Source organism: Antechinus flavipes, chromosome 1 (assembly GCF_016432865.1).
Source record: "Antechinus flavipes isolate AdamAnt ecotype Samford, QLD, Australia chromosome 1, AdamAnt_v2, whole genome shotgun sequence".
In the NCBI taxonomy this organism is placed as follows: Eukaryota; Metazoa; Chordata; class Mammalia; order Dasyuromorphia; family Dasyuridae; genus Antechinus; species Antechinus flavipes.
Genome location: NC_067398.1, coordinates 699,742,303 through 699,755,548, shown reverse-complemented (window position 1 = coordinate 699,755,548; position 13,246 = coordinate 699,742,303). Strand labels below are relative to the sequence as shown.

At 39.4% G+C, this 13,246-nt stretch overlaps 1 protein-coding gene across 3 annotated transcripts in view; it reads left to right on the top strand.

Annotated features, from left to right (window-relative positions):
- Window positions 1-13,246, top strand: part of TBX5 (T-box transcription factor 5) — a 56,536-nt gene that overhangs the window by 29,046 nt on the left and 14,244 nt on the right. For all 3 annotated transcript variants that reach the window (XM_051972859.1, XM_051972861.1, XM_051972860.1), the window contains one exon: window positions 708-799. In XM_051972859.1, coding sequence (XP_051828819.1) covers window positions 708-799 — 92 coding nt within the window. The remainder of the gene's footprint in view (window positions 1-707; window positions 800-13,246) is intronic.

Genomic DNA, 13,246 nt, shown 5'->3' with positions numbered 1-13,246 from the left:
CAGTCATGTCATAAACAAAAAATATTAGATCTGGGAATAGTAGCTTTGGTTTTTAGTTCGATGTCTGCCACTGAATGTGGGCAAGTCACCCAACTTCTGAGCCTCAGTTTCCTTGTCTGTAAGATAAAGCTGTTGGGTTAGATGGTCTCTAAAGTCCCTTCCAACCCTAGATCCATGGTTCTATGATTCTGTATAAAATATATTTGAGAAAGTGTCAATCTAGACTATGGGAACTATATGCTCGATGTTTTTCTAGGATTCTCAAAGCAGCTTTGGAAGAGACCATTTGCTTTCCTTGAAACTTAGCTCAGTCTTTTATTATCCTTTGTTGTAGTGAAGATTGCCACACTGCTGGATGGGGAGTGAACATGTCAACGAGTTAGATTAAAAAAATATCAAGTGTGAGGGCCTTGATTGTGTCTGAAATACTTGATGTCAGCGGCCCATGCTGGAAGGATGCAAGGATATGCATTCAATTAACAGAAAACAAATCCAGGCTCCCCCTTGCCCCTCCTCTTTTAAATGAAGTCTGATCATGGACATTTTTCAAAGCATCCATGACAATAAAGCGGAAGGCCCCGTTGACGTTATTGGCTTAATTTGGTTTGCCACTGCCAGCACTTGAATTTCCATGGTGCCTGTTAGTTCATGCTATGTGCTAGCTTTGCAGCAATCTACTGCAGACTCACTCTGTTCCCCTCTTCTAGATCACCCAATTAAAGATCGAGAACAATCCTTTTGCCAAAGGATTCCGGGGAAGTGATGATATGGAGCTTCACAGAATGTCAAGAATGCAAAGGTAAAAAAAGAATAATAATAATAAAGATTTTAATTCTTTTTCCTAACTCTGAACCAAATCTGAAACAGAAACAGAAATTAGTACTATCTAATTGCCCTTGCTGGAAACCAGGCCATTGTTTCCTATTCTAAGAGATAAGTAGGCAGAGGCTATTTTAATTCTGCATTCTGATAATTGGGGTCCTCCGGTTTCTAGATGAGAATCCAGCAGGTAAGTTGAAGCATCTCCCATCCCACTTTGGAGGCCTCTTCCATCTGCTCTTCGAGCTGTCCCGGCACCTTGTTCAATCTGGAGCTCGGTAGAGGCCTTGTGGTCTGCCTTTCTATAAGTTACAGCTGATGAACAGTTCTCCTTTTGGCACCAGCTCTAGCAAATGAAAGGAAAGTTAATGACTTGATTTCCTGGGGGTGAAGTACAGACAAAGTGGACGCCATATGGTGTCCAGGGCTCAGGGGAATTGGGAGCTGGTGCTAAAAATTGCTTGGTATTCTTACATATCCTGTGGTCACAGTTGCTGATATGATGGATAGAAGGGACTGTACCAAATATATATGGTGGGAATTTGGTCTGGTAGAAAAGGCCAAGCAAACAGTGCCAATTTTGCTGAATGTTTTTCTGCCTCGATTTCATTACAGAAGAACTTGCCAGATGGCAGAGGGATTATAAATACATCTTTTGCCTTTTTACAAAGGAATTACACTTTCCTCCTCCCCTTTTGGGGGAGGATTTGCTCTTTCAAAATCAAGAAAAGATAGATGAGATTGAATTCTATGCATCTTTTGGGGAAAAGAGAAAAATAATGGTGTGTCTGTTTTCTCTAGTGAAGGAGACATGGAAAGAGACAAAAAGAGGGTGAGAGAAAGATGTGAAAAGAGAGAGGGTGAGATGGATAGGAATAGAGGAAGTAGAGGGAGAGAGAAGAGAGACAGAGGTAAAGGGATACACAGAAAGAAACAGACACACACCCAGAGAGACCTAGAGGAGGAGGGGAGAGCAAGAGCCTAGATGTTCATTTCTACTAATGTTGTTGAGGGGATTTACATTTGTGTACTAGTTGTATTTGTTGACTCCTGTTGATGACCCTTCTTCCTTTGAGATCTTGTGATTTGGTGAAGCTCACTTTGGAATGTGTTGGTTTTCTAGAGAGCTATTGTTATCGGAGAGAGGTATTTTTAGAGAGGTAGAATGGAGTCATGAATAGAAAACTGTTCTTAATTTTTTTCTTTTAAAAATGTTTTTTTTTTCCTTTTCTGGAATCAGTTGGGATTAAGTGACTTGCCCAGAGTCACAGTGTCTGAAATGGGATTTGAATTTGGGTCTTGTTGATTCCAGGGCTGGTGCTGAATGCACAATGCCACTTTGATTAACTCTAAAGCCAGAAAAACCCAGCTTGAATCCCCACTTCAGTGACTCTGTGATTGGTCACTTAACCACCAAGGGTTTCAGGCCACTCTAACTATAAATTACAGAGGAGATGTCCACCTGCATTAGTGCAGGATTTTCCTATTTGGAATTTTCCTTTATCAGTGAAATCACAGGAGTAGTTTTTGTCCTGTTGTTTATCATTATCAGTTTAAAACTGAGCCTTGGGCGGCTGGTGGGGGAAGGTCCCATCCTCCTGCCTGTGGGACTGAACTATCACCTCAACTTGAAGGAGAGATGATCAATTGTGTGCTTCCCAAGGCTCAGAAGACCTGGTGGTTCCCGTTAGGCCGAGTGAAATTCCATTCTATTCATCAGTTATTTTTACAGTCCTGGTCACCATAGTGAGTAAGCCTTTACCAAACAAAATCCTGTTCCTAGCTTGGGATGGAGGGAAGTGTGTTCTGCAAGGGTTCCTCTTGCCATGGCTGGGGATGGTGTGGAAGCAGATCACATTAACCCCCCTCCTCATCACCCATCTCACTTCCCCACTAATGTGGAAATGCTCCATGGTGAGGAGGGGTCACTGGGAGCAGGTCCAGGGAGAGATAAAAATGGGTGAGGAGGAGTGGAGAGAGGCAATGGAAGGATGATAAGGTAGAAACTGGGAGTAACTTGAGTTTTATTCCTAGAACTGTACTTCATCCCTATGTGCCCTTTCACCTCACCCAATGACATAAAAACCCTTTGAGGACAGGGCACACACACACATACACACACACACACACACACACAGATAAATAGATACAGACTGATAGATAGAGATAGATACAGATATGGATAAAGATAAATAGATGGACACACAGAGAGAGGTAGGTATAGATACAGACAGGTAGGTAAATAGAGGATATAGATATGATAGATAGCTATAGATATAGAAATAGATAGATATAATATAGATACATACAGATTGATAATTAGAGACCGATATAGATATGGATAAAGAGATGGAACAGAGAGATATAAATACAAATAGGTAGATAGAAAGATATAGACAGATAGATGATAGAGAAATAGATAAATATAACTATAAATACATACAGATTGATAAATAGTTATAGAAAAGATAAAGATAGATGGACAGAGAGAGGAAAATAGAAATACAGATAGGTAGGTAGATAGAGGTAAATAAATGGTAAATAAATATAGATATAAATATAGATACATACAGATTGATAAATAGATATGGCTAAAGATAGATAGTTGAATACACAGAGAGGTGGATATAGACACAGATAGGTAGGTAGGTAGATACAGATATAGATACATAAAGGTAGAATGATACAGCATGCAAGTTCTTAGATCTGGGAGTCAGAAAAATGGGGTTCAAATTTTCTCCCTGATGTTTACTACCTGTGTGCCTATGGGGATATCACTTAACCAATCTGTGCCTCAGTTTCCCTATCTGTAAAATGAGAAGTTTAGACTGAGATGGCGTCTGAGGTCCCCTCCAGCTACAGATCACATGACTGTTTTCATTCTTTTCTTTGTATTCCAAATATAGTGCTAGTAAATCTTAAGTCATGAATGACCTTATACAAGTCATTTCATGCAATCAAAAAAAAATCTTAGCGTTGGAAAAAAACATCCAGTCTAGCCCATGTCTGAAAATGAAGCATTTCTACAAACAATTGATACTTCCCCTCTCTCAGCCTTAGTTTCTTTACCTGCAAAAGAAGACATCAGACTAGATTGTCTTGAAAGTTTCAGATTTGGATCAACTTAGGTAAGATAACTACTGTTACCTAAATTTCTTGGATTTGACCTCATAGGACATAACCTTCTTGAGGGCAGGAACTGTTTGAATTTTTTTAAGGAAAAAAATAAACAAGAAAGGTTTTGTCTTTGTAACTTCAATATGTACCCAACACATCATAGTTTGTGTTGAACAGATTCTGTTTTTAAATGACTTTTAGGATAGCTGATTTGGGTTCAGATCTCATCTATGACTCTTATTTACAGTATGATCTTGGACAAGTTTCTTCCCTTTTCTGAACCTCAGTTTTCTAATCTGTAAAATGAATGGAAAATTGAATTAGATAGCTATTAACATCACTTTCAAATCTACATCTATAATTGGTAAAATTGGCTTGGATATCCTGACCATCTCAAACTCATAAAATATATGGACTTGGCTTTGATCCCATCTGGGGTTAAGACCCAGTGGTGGGGGAAGGAGAAAGGAGAACAGGAGGCCCTAGTTGAAAGAATCCAAGCTTTTGATTTTATATTGTCCATGTTAAGAAATATATGAGAATCACAAGACTGGATCTATTGTTGGATTCCCGTATTGACCCTTCCTTCTACTTTTATGTTCTCACTCTCTGGGTCCTCCCAACTATAAGCCCCATCCATTTCTGGTTTTAGTGTCTCTACAGATGGCTTATGGCTGAGAGCTTGGCTGGAAATAGAAACACAGAAACAATAAGACAGAAGCCATTATTTTGGAACTTGCCTCTCAAAAGCTCCATGGCTTGTGAGAAACTCTCACACAGTCCATTCACAAGACTAGAGCTGAAATGAATCCAGTCTAAGCCTCATTTTACAGATGAGGAAACTGAGGCCCAGAGAGGTTAAATGAGTTGCCCAAGATCACCCAGCTAGTGTCAGAAAAGAGATTTGTCTCTAGGTCCTTCCTCTTAGGTCTGGAGTCAGTGCTTAGCACAATGCTTGGTGTGTAGTAAGAGCCTAATCAATGTTTACTGACTGACGCCTGTAGAATGTGTTTGAGGTAGAATTTGAACTCAACTCCTCTTGAGTGTCCTATCAGGGACATCATATTGTCTCTGTAATTGTTTTAGGCCTTGGATCCTAAAGGCACCCCCTAGTGTCACCTCAGCTTGGAATTCCCCTCAGAAATTTTAGTTTCTTAAATGAGGGAGATTAAATGGAAGAGGCAGGTATAGACATGGCTTTGAGGAGCCTTGCAGTGAGAATGGCCAGGGGTCCAAAGATGAATATGTTGCTAATACGAGACTGTGTTTTCCCCTCTATATAGATTAAAGGTCAGTTGAAAATAGCAGAGAACTCAGGTCCTCCCCTCTTTCTATCATAACTTGCTACCTCCCATCCTTTGCCCAGGAGAAGAGAGCCTGGGAGAAGAACCCAAAGCCAGTTCTGCATTTGTCCATATGGATTATTTGCGGATTATGATTTTTCCATAGCAGTTTTTTTCCCCCACCGTTACCCAGCATACTTCTAGGGATTCCTTCCCCACAAACACAGACACATCTGGTGTGTGCTTATGGGAAACAGATTGGTTTTCCTATTATACCAAGCCAGACACACTTAGGAAGGTAAAACCTCCTGGTACTTCCTGCTACTCCAACCCCATATATTAGGAGTTTTTGAAGCATCCTTTAATTAGGCTTATCCGTGCTTCTTCATCCCCCTTTCTTTCATTTCTCCTTTAGTGCAGATTAGCAAGACTTGGGGATTTACTAGGGACTTTCAGAATTCACAGCTTCTTTCAAGGTTCAGCTCAGGTGGCACCTCTTACAGGAAGCCTGTTCTGATTCCCTCTTTTTTCACTTTTTTTTCCTTTTTTTTTCCTCTTCCTCTTCCTTCTTTTTCTCCTTTCTCTTTCTCCCTCTGCTCCTCCTCCTCCTCCTTATCTTCCTCTCATGTATTTATTCATCTGTTTGAATATCACACATTGCTTCTTTCAAAAAAAGGTAGCTCCATTAGGGCATTGCCTGTTCGGCCTTTCTGTTTTGTATCTCCATCTAGTATAGGACAGAGGTGTTGAATACATACTCGTTGGTCAATTGGTTGAAAACAAGCAGTTGCGCCTTTATTGTTAATGTTGAATTCATACATTCTTAGTACTTGGTAAAGTAGGTCATTTGGGTAAAGCCATCTTTTCCATCGAATATTCCGTTAATATATAATATCTAATATTTACACATATATAATCCCCTCCTTCTAGTTTCTTCCTTCTTCCTTCTCTACTCTTCTCCTTTTGCCTTCCCTGCCCTTTTATTCCCCTTCATCATCTTCCCCTTCCTCCTCTCTTCTCTTCCTTTCTTCATCTCCACTTCCCCTCTTTTTCTTTTTCTCTACTTCTTTTTGTTCTCTTTCCCTCTTTCTACTGACTTTTTCTTTCCTCCCTTCCCCTTTACTTTGCTCCCTTCTCTTTGTTCTCCTCCTCCAAGCATCTCTTGATTGAGTGTTGGGCAGGGCACTGAGTTTGAGGCTATCAGGAAACTTTGTTAGCATCCTTCTTCTGCCAATAACTGGCTTGGTCTGCTCCTTCTGTTCCCTGAGCCTCAGCTACCTCACCTACTGGAGGTCACAGTGTTTTTTCACCTTACCTCTTTAGGCTTGAGTAAGATGATTAATGTATGTCAGATACTTGGGAATCCTTTGGGTACCATATAATGCTAGCCACTAATGATACTAATAGTTATTCATAAGTGTAGTATTTAGAGCTGGCAGAGACATTCTTATTCAATCCCCTCATTTTACAGAAAAGGAAACTGAGACCCAGAGTAGGAAAATGACTTGTCCGAAGTCACATTAGTAGTGAGAGAAACAGAGAACCTAGTAAGAAACAGTGTAATTCCCCTACATCAGGCGATCTCATGTCTTCTGTTAAAAAAAGTGAAGAAGAAAAAAGTCATGTTGTCATTTATAATTCTCTCTTCACCTCCAGAGGAATTCTAGATAAAAAATGAGCTGGCCTTTCATCATAAAAAATATTTATTGAATATCTAGCTTGCTAGCAAGCAGAGTCTGTATTAAAACAGAGAGAGCAACCAGGATTTTATATATTCACACATACACACACATAGTCTGGAGTCAGTGATGCTTGGAGGAGGAGAACAAAGAGAAGGGAGCAAAGTAAAGGGGAAGAGAGGAAAGAAAAAGTAAGTAGAAAGAGGGAAAGAGAACAAAGAGAAGTAGAGAAAAAGAGAAAGAGGGGAAGTGGAGATGAAGAAGGGAAGAGAAGGGAGGAGGAAGGGGAAGATGATGAAGGGGAATAGAAGGGCAGGGAAGGCAAAAGGAGAAGAGTAGAGAAGGAAGAAAGAAGAAACTAGAAGGAGGGGATTATATATGTGTAATGTAATATATATGTAATATATATGTGTAATGTATATATATAAATTTATGTTAATCTATTATATCATATATAATAGATTAACATAAATACATGCATATCCCTTTATAGATGAAAAATATTTTTATAATATGCACACACATTTATAATTATTTACACACATGTAGATATACAACAGTACACTGACCTGTATTCATATACCTATTCATAAATATATTTACATACATGTACACACAATACATAGACATGCATGCATATATTTAATCTATAAATATATTTGCATATATGTTTATATATACACACATACAACACATGGGCATGTATATATACATTTATCCATAAATATATTTACACATGTAAACACACATGCACATGCACATGCACACACCATATATTGACATGCATACCTGTATTTACCTACAAATATATTTACACAAGTATACACACATGTACCTACCATACATTGACATACATGCATATATTTATCCAGGCATAATACATAGGTACAACTCACTTATAGATACACCACACACATGTGCATATGCACATACATAGACATGCACACATGTATCTATATTTACACATATGTATATCTGCACACATGCACAATACATAAGCACCATACATTCATATATAAATCCATTTACTTATATGGATACACACATGCACCATACATTGACATCTATGCATATACATTTGTCCACAAACATATTTACACACATGTATATATAGGTACATGCATCATATATAGGCACATACACAGTTCATCTAGAAATATTTACCTACATGTGCACATACACATCAATAGGCACACAATTATCTATAAATATATTTGCATGCATGTATAGCTGCACACATGCACAATACATAAGCATTCATATATGCATTCAGCTATAAATCTATTTACATATATGGATATACACATTCATGCACCACACATTGACATGTATGCATACATTTAGTCATAGATATATGTACACACATGTATATACACATAGTTCATCTATAAAATTTATCTTTACATACATATGCACACACACAGGCATGCATGCACACATTTATCTAGAAATAGATTTACATGCATGCATATATACCCATACATGCACAATGCATTGGTATGTATACATTTATCTACAAATATATTTATACACAAATATGTGTGTGTGTGTGTGTGTATACACATGTATGCACAATAAAATTTCAGAGCTGGGGGGTGCTTAGAACGGGATTTCAGATCTGGGAGAGACCTTGGAAACCAACAACCTCATTTTTCAGAGTAGGGGACAAGGACAAGAGCAAAGAGGAGACTTCCAAAGTCAGTAGCCAATATTTGCATATATATATATATGTGTGTGTGTGTGTGTGTGTGTGTGTATTCATATATGTATATCCGTGTGTGTATTATACACACACACACACATACACACAAGCCACACAGATACAAACCCTTTGTAAAATATATCACTCCTTGCCCTTACTAAAATCCTCTGATGGAACATTGAAGTACAATGAAGCCATGCGATTCTCCACGTTGAACTTGTCTGACAGTGTATACCACCTATCTGTCTCATAAGTGTTGGGAAACCCAGAGTTCAAAGTAAGTTGGTTCTCTGGTTGATTCCTCTTGTAGAACTCGGGGCCCACAATTAAGAGACCTGTTCTTTCTTTCTTCTCCCACCCTCCTCACTGTTGTTTAGGGAGTTAAAGCTGTCATTAGAGCGAGTTGATTTGTAGAGCTGCAGCACCTGCCCTGGCTAGTGGCAAGTCTGAGGCACCGAGGAGATATGATGGTTCAGAACCCCATTTCTTCCCAGCCCAACTGGGGCAAGCTCAGTCACTTAGGCCCAGGTAACTTGAGCTGACATTATGTACCCATTCATCTTTACTGCAGAGACTAGACTCATGAGTAAGGCTGCGGTTTTAGGTGGAGTCTTAAAGTTAATTTACACCTTGAGTAGATAGACATATTTTTCACGGGGGTGGCTCTAAGATTACAACTACAATAGAAATAATCAAGACTCATGTTTCTGTGTACCTCAGCCTAGCATCTATCATTGCTGACACGGATCTCATTTAGTAGAGTGGGGGCTTATACAAATGTACTTAACAAGTGTCAAGCACATAAACTATACCCTTTGGAAGTCTCTTTGCTCTTGTCCATGTACCCTACTCTGAAAAATGAGGATTATTTCCAAGATCTCTCCCAACTCTGACATTCCCTGTTCTAAGCCTCCTCCCAGCCCTGACATACCCCTGTTCTAAGATTCTGCCCTGTTCTAAGATTTCCTTGCATCTCAATATTCTGTATTATAAGATTCCTCCCAGCTCAGATAATGCATGCTCTAAGATTTGCTTACAATCTGCTATTCTGGATTACAATATTTCTCTAAATTCTGATATTCCTTGCTTTAAAATTCTCCTTAGCTCTAAAATCTGACTTCCTTAGAGCTGACATTCTATCTCCTAAGGTTCTTCCAATCTCTTGACATTATTAGCCCCTTCTGGCTCAAACATTTGCAGATGCTCTCCAGCCCTGTTCTATAATTCTATCTTATAGAAGTGACACATTCTAAGAATTCCCAGACAGCGAGTGATAGGATTGCCTATTAGCAGTTGGGGTGATATTTGGGGGGGGGGTGGTCCCTGTGACGGGATATAGCTGAGATACCCTTCGGATCATATCCTGTGCGAGGTTACCCTTATGTAGGCTCAGCTCTAGCTCTTGATTCTAATTTGGGGACTTGCTGTGTGACTCTGGGAAATTAACTTAACCTTTCTATATACTTCTGTTCCTTTAAAGTGGAGCAGACAAATCTCAATGACTGTTAATCCATCTCCCCAGGTTATTGGTGAAGATTGAGTAGTAAAAATCAATTGTAAATCACTTTGTAAAAATAAAAGCCTGTGTGATTATTTATTATTTACATGGGACCAAATCCCTGACTTGGGATTCCCTTTGCCAGTCCCAGCTGCTGGGTATACATGCTGGATGAGAATAGCCTTCCTTAATGTATTTGAAAGTTAATAATGTGGGTAGGATCATTAGGAGCTTTAGAGGCAGCTTCCCCCTTCCCTTAAAAGAATCAAAAATGCACTAAATAAATGGCTAGTGAGAGGACTTATTTGATTGACTCCTACAGGGGTTTTATGGTCTCTTGGTTCACCCCAACTGGCTTCTCTATTAGTTTGGAAAAAACCTGCCAAGCACCGGGTAAGGTAATTGCCAGGGGGAGGCTGGCCAGGACCCTGCCACCTGCCGCCATGAATGGCCAATTCAGGCACTGTGGTCTAAACAGTGAACCCGGGGCCTTCGTTAGCAGGCGGGCCAGGCAGGCGGTTGTACTGGGGGGTTTCAATATTCCCTTGTAAGGTTTTACAACTTCGAACCCTAGCAACAATGGCGGCATTCACTGGTCTCACTCATGCAAGACAGAATTCGGAAAGAGGGCCAAGTCCACAAGCCCTGCTCAAGGTGAGCAGAGGGCATCTTATGGGCTTGAGACTGGGCCAGGAGTTAGATTCTTGGCCCCTGGTACGAGCTGAATCTCTGCATTGTGTGAAGTCAGTGCAATGGAGGGCCCAACTGGCATGTGGAAATAGTAGCCAAAGTAATTATTGGCCTTGGTATTGACAGGGGATCTCCTAGCAGTCAATTTTCACTTTTATTGGTAGAACTTCATTTATTCATCAATAACAACTGACATTTTGATAGTACTTGTATATATTATATATGTCAATAAAAGACATTTCATCTCTTCTAAGTCTTTTCTTAGGTTGTACCCCTTGCTTGGAACATACTTCCTCATAGCCTCTGTGTCTTCAGAATCCTAGCTTCTTTTGATGTTCAGCTCTTGCAGAAAATCTTTGCTTATCTTCCCATCTTTACTCTTAACAATGGTGTATTTACTTTGCATTGCTGATAGGGTATTCTCTTTTTTGACAGAATATGAGTTTCTTGAGAACTGAATCTCCTTTTTGCCTCATTTGTGCTAGTGCACAATGTCTTGACACATAGTAGGTGCTTAATATGGGCAGGTAAGTGGTGTAATAGAGTACTGAGCTTGGAGTGTCAGGAAGATTCATCTTTCTGAGTTCAAATCTGGCCTCAGACACTTAGTAGCTGGCTTGTGAGCCTGGGCAAGTCATTTTATTCTATTTGTCTCAGTTTCCTTATCTGTAAAGTGAGCTGGAAAAGAATGATAAACCATTCCAGTGAATTTATCAAGAAAACTTCAAATGGGATTATGAAGAGTAGGACATGACTGAAATGATTGAATGGCAACAACAACAAAAAGTGCTTAATAAATGCTGGTTGGTTGAGTCCCAGTTCATCCCTAGTGGGCAGGTGATAACAGACAATAGCCTTATGTTACAGATGAAGAAATTGAATATTAGGGATTTTAAGTTATTTGAATCCATGTCTTTCTTGACAGCAAGCCCAACATGCTCATTCCATGTTCCTTCTCTGCCAAGTTTGTTGAAATTATGTCTGTAGGAGAACAGCCAGGATGGTGAATGCCCTATCCTCAAGTCACAAGGAAGTGGGAGACTTTTAACGTGGAGAAGAGATGACTTTGGAGTATGGGAGAACTCTTTTCAATTTTCTGAAAGACTGTGATGTCCAAAAGGAGGGGCTAGATTTGTCTTGTTTGTCCTCAGGGAGTAAAACCAAGAACAAAGGGCAGAATTTACAAAGGGGAAGATTTAGCCTTAATGTCACAAGCAAACCAGCATTATGACAACATCAAAACAAACCCAATTTCCTACCAAGTGGCTGCCCCCAAAATGGGATGAGCTAACTCCAGAGCTTGACAAACAGAGGTTTGACAATCACCTTTGCAGATACGTTATAGTGGAGATTCCTCTTGTACATGAATGAGCACTTGTAATTTCCATCAGGGTGGGGAGTGTGGGCCTTTTCTCCTCCTTGCCATGACTGTATTCATGAGTAACTGCAAAGTTTTGGGATACAAATGTTTGGTCCTTGTTACCAAAAATGATGTCCACCAATGGTCAGCAATAATCATTGTGGTCCAATCATGTCTGATTCTATGTGATCCCATTTGAAGCTTTCTTTGCAAAGATACTGAAATGGCTTGCCATGTCTTTTTCCTGCTCATCTTATAGGAAACTGAAGCAAACAGGCAAGTGACTTGCTCAAGGTCATTTAGCCAGTAACTGTCTGAGGACAAATTTGAACTCTGTATGTGTTTAGTATGTACCTATCTATTTACAAATTTCATCCCTTCTCCCATTTAAATGTGAGCTCCTTGAGAAGAAAGGAGTTCACTATGGCTCAGGCACTCTTATGTACTGTGCTATCTAGTTGCCAAGAGAAATGGTATCAGACACAAATAGAAATGAATCTCTGGTAATCACATGTTGATTTAGAAAACCACAACTTAACATTATCTAGATTGTAGTATATTCTTATTTATTTTGTTAAACTTTCCCAATTACATTTTAATTTAGTTTGGGACCCACTCTGGAGTAGTGTGATGATAACCTTTGCCCTATCCTTTGCATAAACAAAACAAATCAAAACCTAGCCTGTTCTGTTCTTTAAAAATAATCTATTTTCATCCCATTTTGTTGCTTTTGTTGCTATCTTCATACATCCTCTGCTCCCATTTTGACACATAAATTTGAGCCTCCAATATGCTCAGATAAGGGCCCCCAAGAATTAACCAACAAACATTTATCAGATACCCATTATATTCTAGGCACTATGCTAAGCTTTGGTGTTATAAAGGAAGGCAAAAAAGTCCTTCTTCTCAAGGAGCTCACATTCAAATGGGATAGGGAGGAAACTTGTAAATAGATATATACATCCTAGACACATACTGAATTGTTGGAATAGAGAAGACCATTCTAGTAGCTGGGGGTGCCGGTGTAGTTGGATCACTGAGGGTATAGAAGGGAGTAAAGATAAGAATCCTGGAGAAATAAGAAGGGTCCAGGTTGTG